General features: G+C 48.6%; 1 protein-coding gene across 1 annotated transcript; it reads left to right on the plus strand.

Moving 5' to 3' along the window:
- The first annotated feature begins 4247 nt into the window (after positions 1-4247).
- FKBP4 (FKBP prolyl isomerase 4) lies at positions 4248-13431 on the plus strand. Its single transcript, XM_070409532.1, has 10 exons — positions 4248-4518; positions 6834-6978; positions 7470-7612; positions 8427-8547; positions 8815-8971; positions 9903-9993; positions 10096-10179; positions 10429-10614; positions 11149-11388; positions 12630-13431. Exons 1-10 carry the CDS (start codon positions 4414-4416, stop codon positions 12732-12734), a joined length of 1377 nt encoding a protein of 458 aa, XP_070265633.1. The 5' UTR covers positions 4248-4413; the 3' UTR covers positions 12735-13431.
- The last annotated feature ends 1751 nt before the right edge of the window (positions 13432-15182 follow it).

Here is a 15182-nt window from a genome sequence, read left to right on the forward strand (position 1 = left end):
TTTTTCTTAAGTGTGCTCTCTTTCTCCAGCAAAAGGGGAAATTTTCGGAAGGATTTTACATGACTGAATGATGACTGAATGAAAATAATTACATTGTTGACAGAACTTGGGATGGTGGCATAGGTAAACACCGGAGACTGCCGCCGTAAACAACCACTTCAAAAATACAACTAAAAGTCGGAACGGACATCAACCAGAACCACAGGAAGGCTGGCTGAGGAGAGACTCTTCAACTAGAAGCAAAAACAACAGCATTCCGACGCACAGAGGAGGCGCAGTGTGGAAAATTTAAAGGTACAGTGGTGCGGAGGTGCGCGCGCAAAGCGGGCTGGTGGCTGAGGGCGCGGTTGTCGTTTTCACTCAGGAGTGAGTCTCAGACTCTGGGATACAGATCCGGGCGAGTCTCTAGGGACCCAGACTCAAACGGGAGAAGCGGGACTGTCTGGCTACGGCCCCTCCGAGGTTTGCAGCGGTTGCTGGGACAGGACTGAGAGCGTCCATAGCTGCTCCCTCCCCCCGCCCTGTTGAGCCCGCCCCGCCCAAACCCTGCGCAGAGCCATTTGCCGATCGCCTCAGGCAAGGGCTGGACTAGCGCCTCCCCAGAAGACTGACGCTTTCCAAACAGCTGATTCCTACAGCCAGTCGGCCTGGTGGTCAAATCCCTCTAGTGTTAACTACAACAATTAAGGCTTGGCTAGAACAAGACTGCGCACAGAGACCACAAGGGGGTGCACCAAGAAAGCATAAAAGATGCGGAGACAAAAAAACATGACAGAAATGGAGGATATGGAGCTAAGAATCGCAATTTTGAGGGCTTGCCATAAATTTGTGCAGAGCCTCACGAAAACTAATGAGACCCTCGATGCTACGATAAAGAAATTAGAAAGTAAGCATACACGGACTGAAATAAAGAATATTATACCCAATAGCAGACCAGAGGAGCACAAGAATCAAAACAAAGATTCGACAAAAAACACCCAATTGGAAAAGCAAAATGAAAAAAGAATCCGAAAGTGTGAAGATAGTGTAAGGAGCCTCTGGGACAGCTTTAAGCGGACTAATATCAGAATTATTGGAGTGCCAGAAGATGAGAGACAGCAAGATATTGAAAACCTATTTCAAGAAATAATGGCAGAAAACTTCCCCCATCTGGAGAAAGAAATGGACTTACAGGTCCAAGAAGCGCAGAGAACCCCAAACAAAAGGAATCCAAAGAGGACCACACCAAGACACATCATCATTAAAATGCCAAGAGCAAAAGACAAAGAGAAAATCTTAAAAGCAGCAAGAGAAAGAGGCTCAATTACCTACAAGGGAATACCCATACGACTGTCAGCTGATTTCTCAACAGAAACTTTGCAGGCCAGAAGGGAATGGCAAGAAATATTCAAAGTGCTGAATACCAAGAACCTACAACCAAGATTACTTTATCCAGCAAAGCTATCATTCAGAATTGAAGGTCAGATAAAGAGCTTCACAGATAAGGAAAAGCTAAAGGAGTTCATCACCGCCAAACCAGTATTATATGAAATGCTGAAAGGTATCCTTTAAGAAGAGGAAGAAGAAGAAAAAGGTAAAGATACAAATTATGAACAACAAACATGCATCTATCAACAAATGAATCTAAGAATCAAGTGAATAAATAACCTGATGTACAGAAAAAAAAAAAAGAAAATAATTACATTGTTAAATATCTTTGATGAGAAAAAGTAATTCAAACAGTGGGGTGGGAGGAAGGGGTTAGGAAGAGGAGGGAGAGTACAGAACATCTGTACAAGTTCTACACTGAATATGTGTTAAATTTTACAATTGGAAGAATATAACATAAATAACCAGAAAAAAAAAATCTAGAAACAATAAGGTCCTGCTCTGAGATTGAAGAACCCAACGCCTACTGCCCCTCCCTCCCCATCCCATCTCCCAGCCCCCGCATCTACTCACTCACTGAATGGGGAAAGAACTTTTTTGCTAGAAACCTTTCCCTCTTATCCTTCCCCTTCCCCTCCAATCTTGTCTTTCCCCTCTCTTACAGATCTTTGTATTCTTAGCACTTTGTTCCCATCTCCACCATTGCACTTACCACACCATGCTAGAGAGCTGACATACGTTTCCTCCTTTTTAACCATCACAACTACTCTCATCAACAGATGTTACTATCCCCATAACCTGCCCCAAATCAAATGGTTAGTACATGGGCGACCCAATGCATATGCTCGTTCTACTGCTATCGTGTGTTTATACAATGACAAGCACAGCTTAAGTACTCGATTAATGCGTGCTGACAGGAATTAAAAGACACAGACTTATGCTATTTGCTTCCAATGAAGAAATATGTTCAGAAGAGCATTACTTTAAAAGTGAACTTTTCTCTTCTACCCTAACTTGTTCTGCCAAATAAAACCCAGTGGCCCTAGCATTAAAAGAAATTAGCACATGTTGAGAATAAGCAGGTTCATAAGCCAACAGCAAAACAACTGCCAAACCAGCAAGCCAAGCACCCTCCCCTCCTTCCCTGTCTCCTGAAGTTTCAGAGGGTTGGGGCACTGTTACTTCCTTCTTACCCTACTAAGGAAAGTGTAGAAAATAAATAGATTTACCCCTAGTGAGTCAACCTTCTCCCCCAGTATCCTCCCAGGGTCTCCCCAGTCATCTAATAAGAAATGTTATAGTTGTGGCTAAATTCATTTGCTGTAAATTGCTGGAGAAGACAGTTTCATTTCTTCTGCATCTCTTTCCAGTAAAGTTTGATCAGGAAGAACTATGATGAATTATTAAATTACATTAAGTTATTGAAATTTTATCTGTAACTGCCTTTTTGATTACCTATCTAAATGGGACAGTTTGTGTACAATAGCCAAGTGCCAGGCCCAGAGCCAGGGCTCAAAATAAAGTTTTATTATTATTACTGGAATACAAATTCATAATAGCCAATGATTATTTGATATCACTCACCAGGCAATAGTAAACTGGGATTAAGCCCTAGCCGGTTTGGCTCAGTAGACAGAGCACTGGCCAGTGGACTGAAGGTCTTGGGTTCAATTCCGGTCAAGGGCACATACCTCAGTTGCAGGCTCCATCCTCTGCCCCATTGGGGCTCATGCGGGAGGCAACCTACCCATGTACATCTCTCACATTAGATGTTTCTCTCTGTCTCTCCCCCTCCGGTCCACCCTAAAAATCAATGGAAAAAATATCCTCGAGTGAGGATTTAAAATAATAAGTTAAAAATAAGCACTCAATAAAAGATAAACGGGTTAAGTTCTGAGCAAAATTAAGACCCTCTCCAGAAGGAAAAGCTATTGTTCGGGTAACTAGGTGTTGCAGAGCTTTGACCCACCACACAGATGCTCTGCACTCCACAGGCAGTTGATAAACACTTGGGAATCAAGTATTGAGAAAATATACCTTGCCACAGGTCTATCGTAAAATGGAATGACTTTTTTCATGAGCTGAAACGATTTCTGTTTTTAAATATTAACCGAAAGAGCAGTTTTATTATTGTCCCGGACAGACCATTAAATACGGCCCCGGTGTAAGAATCCTTAGCTCAGCGGCTCATTTCTTGCAAATCGGCTACTCCACGCGTTTTGAAGAACTGAAGGCCGCACATCTTCCGGGCTCTGGGGAAGTCGAGGCTGCTCTCGCCCAATTCTGTGCATTTGGGGTAAGCGCTGCTTATTCCCGGCCACTCCACCGCTTCCCTCCCTGTCGTGCTCCCCATTTCGTTGAGTGTGCACGCCCAGTGAGCACGGAGAGGCCATGCCGTCTGGTGTTTACGGTCGGCATTTATGAATATGCGCGCCTAGGGTCCCGGGGAGACGGACGCGCTGCCACTCACAGCCGCTACCCAGCTCTGCACACACCGCGCGGCGGGCTGCCGAGTACAGGACTGCTCTGGGTGGCAGGCTAGGTACTGAGTGATGTAGGGGCATCGAGAAGGCTCTGGAAGAATCCGGTTAGATCGGGAAGCGGCCGAGGGAGAGCGTGTGGCTGGGGGAAGGCCGGTCCCCAGAGCCCGAGGGTCCCAGGAGTGGGGGCCGCGGACCCGGCCGCCAGCAGGAGGAAACTGCGCCCACAGCACTGGAACCGGCTCCGCCGCCGCCGTCTCCAGAAACTTCTCCACCCCACCCCCTTCGTCTCTCGCTCCCGCCCCGGCTCCTCCCAGCCCCTCCCTCCGCGGTGGGGTGGGACCAATCGCTCCCGCGGCCGCTCGGTACCCACCTCCTCCGGCTCCCCCGCCGGACTCGCTGCGGCCCGCGAGCGCAGGAGGCGGAGGGCTCGCGCCGCGGACCAGATCGCAGGTCGGAGCCCGCGAGCCGGCGCCCGCAGCCCCGTGCAGACAGGCCGGCGGCCGAGAGGGTTTGGCGCGCGCCCAAGACCCAGCTCCCTGAGTAAACGGCGCACGGAGCGGCTATGACCGCCGAGGAGATGAAGGCGGCCGAGAGCGGGGCGCCGTCCGCGCCGCTGCGAATCGAAGGAGTGGACATCAGCCCCAAGCAGGATGAAGGCGTGCTGAAGGTGAGGGCGGGAGGCGCCGGGGAACCGGGGCCGCCGGGGGCCGCCGAGCCCCGAGCCCCCTCGCAGCCGCCCTCCCACCGCGCCTGGAAGCCCCCGGCCGGGCACCGGGGGCACAGGGGGCGGAGGGGAGGGGACGGCCGCCCCTGCAGCCTCTCCCGACAGTCGTGGAGTGGTCGTGCAGCCACCGACTGGTTGCAACGCCTTCCTGGACTGGGCTGCGTAGTTTGGAGTGAGAGGGCGGCCGCGGGCTCGGAAGGGGTGGGGGGGGCCTAGGTGCGCGGCCCTCCCCTGGCCCATTTTCCGGCCCCCTTGGAAGCCTGTAGTCGGGGCTCAGGCCCCCGGCCCTGCAGCGCCAACTCCGGCGTGCGCGTGCGGCGGGGAGGGGGCGGGGAGAAGCGGGAGGAATGGGGCGCGGCGGTGCACGCGAGCAGAAGCTCGGGGGCCCTGGGCAGCGTGCGCCCGGGGGGCCTCCGCCACGCCGCCCCTCCCTCACCTCATTTCTAGCTCCTTCCCTGCCTGCAGCAGCCGGGAAGGCCTATGGCCGCTTTCGTCGGTTGTGGAGCGAGAACTCGCCTACTAGCGCTAGCAATTAGTTAGCGGGGACTTGAAGCGGGTTACAAGAGTTATTTCCTGACCGAGAGGCTTGTGTGCAACTTGGTGCCCGGGCCTGGCCGCGAGGAAGGTTCTGGCGCCCTCCGCCCTCTCATTAACCCCTTTCTAAAGGTTGGGACTTAGCTAGGTCACCCGCTCAGCCACGCTGTCCCCCTCCCGCAAGCCTCGGGAAAACCAGGGAGCGGTGCATGCCGGGACCTGTAGTTCCCCTCCCACCTCGGATCCCCCGCCTTTCCTGATTTGGGGCTTGGGGTGTGAGGTGTGGTGCCGAGAGGAGGTGCTTTGCTTGGGAGCCTGGTGCAGTGTAGCCGCCAACTACAAATAGCCCGAGTAAAGGGGGAGGTGTCAGGGACTCTGGGAGCAAGGCAACTTGACCTGGGTCAGGACAACCACCGGCGGTTCAGAGCAGGTTCTGCAGAGTCCAGGATAGCGAAATCCTAGCCCGGATCTCATGCCCACCGCCTAACGCCACGTGTGTGTGTGTGTGTGTGTGTGTGTGTGTGTGTGTGTGTTCGTGCTCCTGGACAAACCTCCAGGAGCCCAGCCCCTACCTACTCCAGAAATGCATTCCAGATCTTGGAATCTCAAGCTGCTCTCCCAGTGGGCATGTGGCTTCCCCTTATCTCTCCAGTGTCCTGGTGATTTCTACAAGGAAGGGTCAGTTCCCCTTTTATCCTCACTCCTTTCCCTTAACTTTTCTACTCCTTAATCCCTTGTCCATACTATCTTGGAAATTTTCCTTAAGAGGACAATGAAAACACCTACCAGGTTGCCCATGGAGGGACCTTTTCTAAATGCTAAGGAAGAGAAGCAGAGACTTATAAATTCCTGGGAAATATCCTTAGCCCAGAAATGGAGGACTTAAACCAGCCTACCAGTTTGGAATGCCCATGTTCTGAGTCAGAGTTTAGGGCCTGACACCTGTCTTCATCTGTAATCCTATATAATAAAAGGGTAATATGCAAATTGACCGGTCAACAGAACAACCAGTCGCTATGATGCACACTGACCACCAGGGGGCAAATGCTCAACGCAGGAGCTGCCCCCAGCCCATAGGCCTGATCTGGGCCTGCCGGCCACCCCCTCAGTCCTTTTCCCCAGCCAGCAGGCTCCAATCACCCGATGGCAGCCGGGGAACCAGGAGTGGATGGCAGCGGGGAGTGGGGCCAGTTGCCAGCAGCCTGGGAAGATGGCCATGATCGCAGGCCAGGCCTAGGGACTGTGCCCATGCACAAATTTTGTGCGCCAGGCCTCTAGTCTGGTATATTCCTTTTTCTCTTTTGGACTTTTCATTTCTCATATTCCTCTCCTTATATCCAAATCAGACCCTGATCTGATGGTCACTGGCATTTAGAAAGAATGAGAAAACAGAGCATAACTACTTCTTTGCTGCTGCTATAAATTTTACCAATTTAATCCTCCAATAACTCAGAAAGGGATTATCATCAGTACTTTACAAATAAGATTTAGAGAGTTTGAGTGTCTCCAGTTTTTCAAACCAAGTCATATCACACCTCAAGAAAGATTTGGGAAGTCAGTTGGCTTCTAGCCAACCTTGGTATCAGAATCCTTTGAGGATTGGTCCTTTGAATCTATTTACAAGGAGGCAGAAGACCTTCTCTATGTTCCTGTCAGGGGTGTGCAGGCAGTTTTTTGCCTCTTTCTACCCCCATCCCTGGGAATTCACCTTCTCCCTCTTCCAGGTCATCAAGCGAGAGGGCACAGGCACAGAGATGCCTATGATTGGGGACCGAGTCTTCGTTCACTACACTGGCTGGCTATTAGATGGTACCAAGTTTGACTCCAGTCTGGACCGCAAAGACAAATTCTCCTTTGACCTGGGAAAAGGTAGGCAAAACCTAGGCTTGGTAGATAGGCTTTGAGGAGGGTGTAAGCTGTTACGAGTGGAAAACATTTTCAGAAGCTTAAGGAGGAATGGTTTATTACAGACTGTTGATTTTGTTGTTATTGTTACTCCTTTTTCCTGCACTGTCCTGTAACTGTATTGATTCCTCTCTCTTTTCCCCTGATCACCTCTGAATACCTCACTTCCTCTTCAGGAGTGAACTGCTCTGTTTCTTGAACTCCTTTGTTCTAGAGTTGAGTGTGTGTTGTTGTCTTTTTGTTTGTTTGTTTTAAGCGGCCTGGGATGACAGCACTGGTTGCAACCAGGTTTTCTACCTTTCTGGTCCCATTTCAAAAGATTGTCCAGCTTCCCCCCAGAGTCTGGATCTGCCTTGTGGGCTGGAGAAAGCCATTCAGCACATGGTATTCTGAGGCCACTGAGCCCTGAGTCATGTCCCTACCAAGGAGGACCTGTTTGCTCTCTGTACCTACAGGGGAGGTCATCAAGGCTTGGGACATTGCTGTAGCAACCATGAAGGTGGGAGAAGTATGTCGCATCACCTGCAAACCAGACTATGCCTACGGGTTGGCAGGTAGCCCTCCGAAGATCCCTTCCAATGCCACACTTGTGTTTGAGGTAAATGTCCGGCCAGAGAGCAAGGCAAAGAGCCAGCGTTATCTCAGCTCAGGGTCTGGCTGCCCTCCAGTCCTTCCTGCTGCTTAGAGACAATGTAGCCAAGCCTGAGGGCCTGGCCTTTAAGGGGAGAAGAGAAATGCACATAGCTTACTGCTACCAGAATGCGGGCTGTGATGGAGATTTCAGGTGGAAAGAGGTGGCCACGAATCCCTTTTCAAACTCGAAGCAGGATAATGGGTTGAGACATGTTTATCTCAAAAGCAGTGCCCAGAGGAGATGGGGTATAACTTTAACTGAAAGGAGTCTGGAGGTCAGAATCTGCATGCAGTTATAAATGACAGTACAGAATTGGCGCCTAGAGATTAGAGGTGGGGAGAGATGCCTCCCTCCATGGGTCAAGAAAGTGAGGGGCGTTTTCACTTGACACCATTCAGTCTGAAGGTAGTTGAGCCCTAATGGCCACTAATACTTGGAGAATGTTCAGAAAACTACTGGGAGATGTTGGGTCATTTCTAATGCCTGTCAGATTGGGCATCTCAATTAACCAAGTTAGGATTGTCTGGAACATATCCTTACTATGTGGAGCAGGTAGTAAATAGATTGATCTCCTCAGGTTAATCTCTGTGGCCTGCCTCTACCAAAGTTAACGCCTAGGGCAGATCTTGACAACTAAGCAAAAGTGTCACTTTGTCCACTCCTAGTGTGGCTGACCTAGTCTAGCAGTTACTAGGGACTCTTCTGAATAAAAGTTGTATATCACTGTTGATGAGTTAGTGCTGAAAGGAGTTGTGTCACCTTACATCTTTCCCCACAGGTGGAGTTATTTGAGTTCAAGGGAGAGGACCTGACAGAAGAGGAAGATGGCGGAATCATCCGGAGAATACGGACTCGGGGCGAAGGCTATGCCAAGCCCAACGAGGGTGCTATTGTAGAGGGTGAGATGGTAGTCTGGTTTTAATTTGGTTTCTGATACTTAGTCTCTGGGTGGCTTTGGGCAAGTCACTTCCTTTCTCTGATCCTCTTTTCTTGTCTATAAAATGACGGATTGGACATATCTTCTTAATTATCCCCCCAAGTCTGAGAACACAGCCAGGGCATCTTGGGGGCAAGAAGTGATGCGGTAATAGAGTTAGGCTCATAGCATCCTTCTTCAATCACCTGCCCACTCACACACCTGGTACATTGCCTCTCTTGCATGCCAGTCGCACTGGAAGGGTACTACAAGGACCAGATTTTTGATCAGCGGGAGCTCCACTTTGAGATCGGCGAGGGTGAGAGTCTGGATCTGCCTTGTGGGCTGGAGAAAGCCATTCAGCACATGGAAAAAGGAGAACATTCCATTGTGCACCTCAAGCCCAGGTGAGGAATGGGCACTTTGTAGAGCAGGTGGGTGAACCAAGGTCAGAGATCTACATATCCACAGTGAGTTGTATAATTGGCCATGTGTATCCTTTCCTCTGCATGTGTTCACTACCCCCACAGCTTCATTAGTGTTCACGATGCCTCTGGGCACACCAAACATAGGCCATTATGATCTCTCTGCTGTATTTAGGAATGTGGCCACAATTTTCCACATCTCCTTGGATCAGAACGTAATCTTTTCAGTCATGGCTGCTACAGGCTCTCTCTCTTCTTTTTATATAAATATATATACATATATATATTACTTTTTTTAATTGATTTCAGATAGGAAGAGAGTGAGAGATGGAAACATCAATGATGAGAGAGTATCATTGACTGGCTGCCTCCTGCAGCCAGGGGGCCTACTGGGGATCAAGCCCGCAACTTGAGCATGTCCCCTTGACTGGAATCGAACCTGGGACCTTGCAGTCTGCAGTTCAGTGCTCTATCCACTGAGCCTAACCATCTAGGGCAACTCTCTCTACTGACATCAAGATTTCCATCTCCCATAAATTCCTTCACTCATAAATGACATTTATTGAAACACACCTACTCTGTGCCAGACACAATGCTGGAAATTCCTAGGGATTCAGAGACATTGTTCCTGCCATCTATTGACTCATTTTTCAGTGAGATGCCATTTAAATTCGTAATCATGCCAGTGTGTAGTATGAGTTATTCCAAGGGTATGTAAGATACTAAGAGACCAACTGATTGTGTAAAGAGGTCAGGGAAGATTTTGCTAAATAGGAAACATTTGAACCAGGTTTCAAGGGATGGGGAGGTACTTCCAGGAAACAGATAATAAAGCCTTTTCTGTGTGGAGCAGGTTAAATGTTGCTGAGATAACCTAGAGCTTTTTTTGTTTGTTTTGTTTTTGTCCCCACAGCTATGCTTTTGGCAGTGTTGGGAAAGAAAAGTTCCAAATCCCACCAAATGCTGACCTGAAATATGAAATCCAGCTCAAGAGTTTTGAGAAGGTGAGTTTGCTCAAGGCCTTCCCTATCCTGGAGTCAGTTCCCACCCTGCAAGTGATTCTCTGGGGTAACTGACAGTTGTGTTTCTTCCTTGGGGGACGGCAGGCCAAGGAGTCTTGGGAGATGAATTCAGAGGAGAAGCTGGAACAAAGCACCATAGTGAAAGAGCGGGGCACTGTGTACTTCAAGGTGAGCCAGCAGCCATGGTCCAGAGGATACCCTTCCCCCGATGGCTGAGGTCATTTTCTGGCAGGGAGCAGACAAGTGGCACCTGCAGTCTTCACTGAGTGTATCTTAGCCAGCTGGTCTTGCTGGCGGGGGCGCGGTCACGGGTGGGCAGGACTCTCGTAGGCCCAGAGGCCCACTGGTGTCTGCCAGGTATGACAGCCTGGTGCCACTGGACCTGTGCTGTATGCCTGAGCCTCCTTCCCATTCTAGGAAGGCAAGTACAAGCAAGCTTTACTGCAGTACAAGAAGATTGTGTCCTGGCTGGAATACGAGTCCAGTTTCTCTGATGAGGAAGCACAGAAGGCACGGGCCCTTCGGCTGGCCTCCCATCTCAACCTGGCCATGTGTCATCTGAAACTACAGGCCTTCACAGCTGCCATTGAAAGCTGTAACAAGGTGAGGCCCCTTTAAAGAAGGCATGGGAGCAACATTCACAGGCAAGGTTGGGGTGAGCTGCCAGCATGTCTGCATCTTGCCCTCAGTGACTAGGGTAGGAGTAAGCAGGGTGGAACATTGGGAGCTCAGAGATTAAGGGCCCAGAGGCAGGAGATAGGAGAAGCAAGTGCCTTGGCTTCAGTGGTGGGAGGCAGTTGACCCAGAGATGGAAGCAAACACTGGATGGTAAGAGCTGCTTAAGTGTTTTGTTCACCCTGGTTCTTAGCTTTTCCCTCTTACATACTTGCTTTATTCTAAAGAGAATGGAAATGTCAGAAGTCCTTCTCCCATCTGAAGACCTGTCTTCCCTCTCTGCCTCTTGGACTAAATGAGGTTCTTTCCTAGACCTTGGTCTTTTCCATTTAATGCTTCAAGACTCGTTCTTTCTGGAGTAGAGCCAGTGGTTTCCATTCTCCATCATCCTCTGGAACCCAGTCTTGGCCAGATAAGCTACAGTAGCTGAGGTCTCACTGTTGCTTCCTCCCTCATCATTAGGCCTTGGAGCTGGAGAGCAACAATGAGAAGGGCCTTTTCCGCCGGGGAGAGGCCCACCTGGCAGTGAATGACTTTGACTTGGCACGGGCTGACTTCCAGAAGGTCCTGCAGCTGTACCCCAGCAACAAAGCCGCCAAGGCCCAGCTGGCTGTCTGCCATCAGCGGATCCGCAAGCAGCTTGCACGGGAGAAGAAGCTCTATGCCAATATGTTTGAGAGGCTGGCTGAGGAAGAGAACAAGGTGAGGATCAGGACAGACACAGGGACCAGTAATGTCTCTATCTGCCCATCTCATTTCCTCGTCCCTCTGCCCAACCCAGCTGTTGTGGGCTCTTTGTGATTGTCTGTGCCAGTCCTGGCAACCAGAAGTGGCCCTCATCCCTGGAGCAATAGTGTGGGTGTTCCTCAGTGAAAACCCCTGCTGTCAGGGCCAGCATTCCTCATTGGTCAGGGCTGGAAACCCACTTGCAAGCCTTAGAGGTCAGGAGTTGATTGCTGAGTGTGCTTTCCAACATAAGTTCTCTCTGCCTTTTTAAAACACAGGTTTTAAACATCTATTTGAAAATAGTAATACATTTACATTGTTCAAATTGTACAAAAGAATGTGTAGTAAAAAGCCTCCCACCATCCAAAAGCAACTGATATTACCAGTTCTTGTATCGTTCCAGTATGTTGAATAAATGTACATCCAGATACATTTATGTTTTCTCCCTTTTTCCTAATAAAAAGTAACATGCTCTATTTTCTGTACTATGCTTTCTTATCATCATACCTGAATACTTACTTTACATCTACAGCCAAAAGAGCTTTCACATTCTTCCTTATGCTTATATAGTATACCATTGCATAGATACATCATATCTCACTTACCCCACTCCCTGTCTCTAGTCTTCGGTGTTCTAGACCAGCATTGTCCTGTAGAAATATGCAGGCCAAAATAATTTTTAAATTTTCCATTAGCTATGTTAAAGAAAAAGAAACAGGTGAAATTAATTTTAATACTATTTAGTTGACCCAATTTATCTAAATATTAAACATGTTTAAAAATTGCATTTATGTATTTTCAAACTAAGTCATCAAAATCCAATATGTATGTTAGACTTAAAACACATCAATTTGAACTAGCCAATTTAAAGTGCTCAGTAGCCACATGTAGTAGCTACCATGGTGGACAAGTACAGACTAAACAGTATTGCAGTGAATTATTTTATAAATTCATAGTTTTGTGCAGGTGTATCTTTAGGACATATCTGGAAAGGGAATTGTGTCCATGTAATTCTGCTAGAAATTAATGTGTATGTGTTTTTACTTGGGGAATGAGTATTTGTGGGTACAGACTATAGACATGGTGACAGGGTGCTAGGTGTGTGGCACCAGACCAGATGAGTGCAGGCAGGCAAGAGTTGAGGACATGAAATAAAAGCTTTCTCATCAGGTGACTAGCCAAATGAGAGCTGGAATTCATCCTCTTTCTTTTTGCAGGCCAAGGCAGCAATAGCTGCAGGAGACCGTCACACTGATGCAGAGATGAAGGACGAGCCGAAGGATGTGGCAGGGAGCCAACCTCAGGTGGAGACGGAAGCATAGCCTCTCCCAGCCCTATTTCTGCAGCTGCCTGCTTCCCCTGCTCCCTTCTCTGCTCCACCCTGTTTGTTTTGTAAAAATGAAGAAATTTGAGTGAATTAGACCTTTATTTTTCTATCTGGTTGGATGATGGCTTTGGGGGAAGGGGGAAAGGAGGAGTAGACTGGGGGATTGAGGTGGGGTATCATTTTAGGTGTCTTCATCCCCTCTTCCCCTCTTCCTCCCATTACATATGAACGGATGTCCACACACACATCAGAATGTTAATTTATTTTGCTTCTTTTTGCTATGCCTGTTTTTCAAATGGTAGAAGGATGTTAGTAGGGATGTGGGGTTGGATGTGAAATCAGGGTGGAGAGGATACCTCCTTGGGCAGCCATTTTCCTCCCCCTTTCCTCCTCCCTGTCCATTTCCAAACATGTAAACTCCATGTGGGTGCTAGGGGCATGGGAAAAACCACTGTTGTGCCCATTACTTCTCCATTCCCTTCCTCACCCAGATGGTGTGGTTGATGCTGTCTTCTGGTGTCATGGTGACCACCCCCTGTATCCCCTTCCAGTATTTTCCTCTCCAACCTATTTCTCTTCTCAACCAGGTTGTGTCCCCATCCCCACCCCCCTCAGCCTCTTCTCTGCACGTTGCTGAAGGTCCAGGCTCACCTCAAGTTCTACACTTGAGCAATAAAGTGGAAACAATTAAACCTGGGTGTCAGGCAGTCCTTTTTGTTTTGGCCTCAGAGGGTGGGCATGGGTGGGCTACATTATGGTGGTAAAATTGACAGAGTTGCCCTAACCAGTTTGGCTCAGTGGATAGAGCATCAGCCTGGGGACTGAAAGGTCCCAGGTTCGATTCCAGTCAAGGGCATGTACCTTGGTTGCAGGCACATCCCCGGTAGGGGGTGTGCAGCAAGCAGCTGATCGATGTTTCTCTCTCATCGATGTTTCTAACTCTCTATCCCTCTCCCTTCCTCTCTGTAAAAAATAAATTAAAATTTTTTTAAAAATTGACAGAGCCACCCGTCACATCCCCAGTCCTGCTTGAAATGCAGCACCTGATAGAGCCGCTGTAGTTGAGCAGGTACAACACTGCCATGCAGGGCCTCCTGGGTACTGTATAGGCTCCAGTCCTCCCCTCCCCCCCCCCCCCCACCCCCCACCCCAAGCAGACTGGCAGTTTTGCCAACTCTGGTTGTCTTCCCAAACACTGAGGAAGAGGGAAATACGAACTATAAAATACAGGGACCACTTGTGTTTATTTTGAAGGTAGATGTAGCTATTTCCACCTAACTAACATAGAAAGCACAAGCTTCCTTGGTTTCTTAAGGGAAAATCCTGATGTCATACCTATCAGACACCTTTTACACAATTAAGAGGGAAGAACAGTCCTCAAGCCAGGGAACACAGGCACCCAGGCCTGTTTCCCAGCTTTCCTGTGCCTAACAGGAAAAAACGTTTGACCCTTCACTCATATAGCATGGGGCCCCGGAGAAGCCAGGGGCACAAGGCAGTTATGCTGACCTGGCTGCAGGCCAAAGCCTACATCTATGCCACTATCCTCTCCTGTGCAGGCTGCTGAGTAATTCCTACACAGTGACAGAGCTAGTCTCCCTACCCACAGGCCTGTTCAGTTCCTTCCAGAATTTTCTTCATACTTTTACTATTGAAGGTGAACATGTGTGAAAAGTTTCACCTAGTCATACAGCATGGCTGGTGCTGGAGCCAGAATTAAAATTTGGGTGTCTTAGTTTCCTAGTATCACCACTTTCCCTCTTGCTAGATTCATGTCATAGTCCTAGGGCCTGGAGTTTGTGTCTGGGTCTTTTTGGTATTTCAAGATTAGACATGGCCCTCCCTGCAGCCAACAATAGGTAACCCTAGTTAACATGATGTAAACCTAGAACTAAGCCAAGAGCCTCATGTGAATTAATCTTAATCCCTGCAACCATCCTACAAAGGAGGTATTACCCTTTTTTTTTTTTTTTATTGATTTGAGAGGAAAAAACATTGACTTGTTCTACTTACGTATTCATTGGTTGATTACATGCCCTGATTTGGGATTGAACCCACAACCTTGGCTTATTGGGATGATACCCTAACCAACTGAGCTACCTGGCCAGGGCAGTATCACCCCATTTTACAAGTGAGGAAACCAAGGCTTTGAAGTTAATGAAAGATCTGCCTGGAATATAAGATCTCTTGAACAAATCCGAAGTCGGCCATGAGGTTTCTGTGACCTTGGACAAGTGGAGCCTATTTCCTCAACTGCAAATGTAGTCAGTGGCTCTGGGCCTCACCCATAGGAAGAACTTTAAAGGTCCTGTTTCTTACCTGGGCATCCTAGGCAGACAGAACTTGATAGGAACCTTCTGACTACTCTTGGAGGAAGAAATGGACAAAGAATCTCCCTAGAAATGTTTTCCTTTTAATGACTCCCTTCCCATAGCAGGTTTCT

Source organism: Myotis yumanensis, unplaced genomic scaffold, assembly GCF_028538775.1.
Source record: "Myotis yumanensis isolate MYYU_CA2020_CCGP unplaced genomic scaffold, mMyoYum1.0.hap1 SCAF_3, whole genome shotgun sequence".
NCBI lineage: Eukaryota > Metazoa > Chordata > Mammalia > Chiroptera > Vespertilionidae > Myotis > Myotis yumanensis.

Excerpts from the sequence above, each read along its gene's own strand:
- FKBP4 (XM_070409532.1), top strand. The coding sequence starts at position 4,414 with ATGACCGCCGAGGAGATGAAGGCGGCCGAGAGCGGGGCGCCGTCCGCG. Across the intron at positions 10,180-10,428 it reads GGGGCACTGTGTACTTCAAG|GAAGGCAAGTACAAGCAAGC; the intron begins GTGAGCCAGCAG and ends TTCCCATTCTAG. Across the intron at positions 10,615-11,148 it reads CCATTGAAAGCTGTAACAAG|GCCTTGGAGCTGGAGAGCAA; the intron begins GTGAGGCCCCTT and ends CCTCATCATTAG.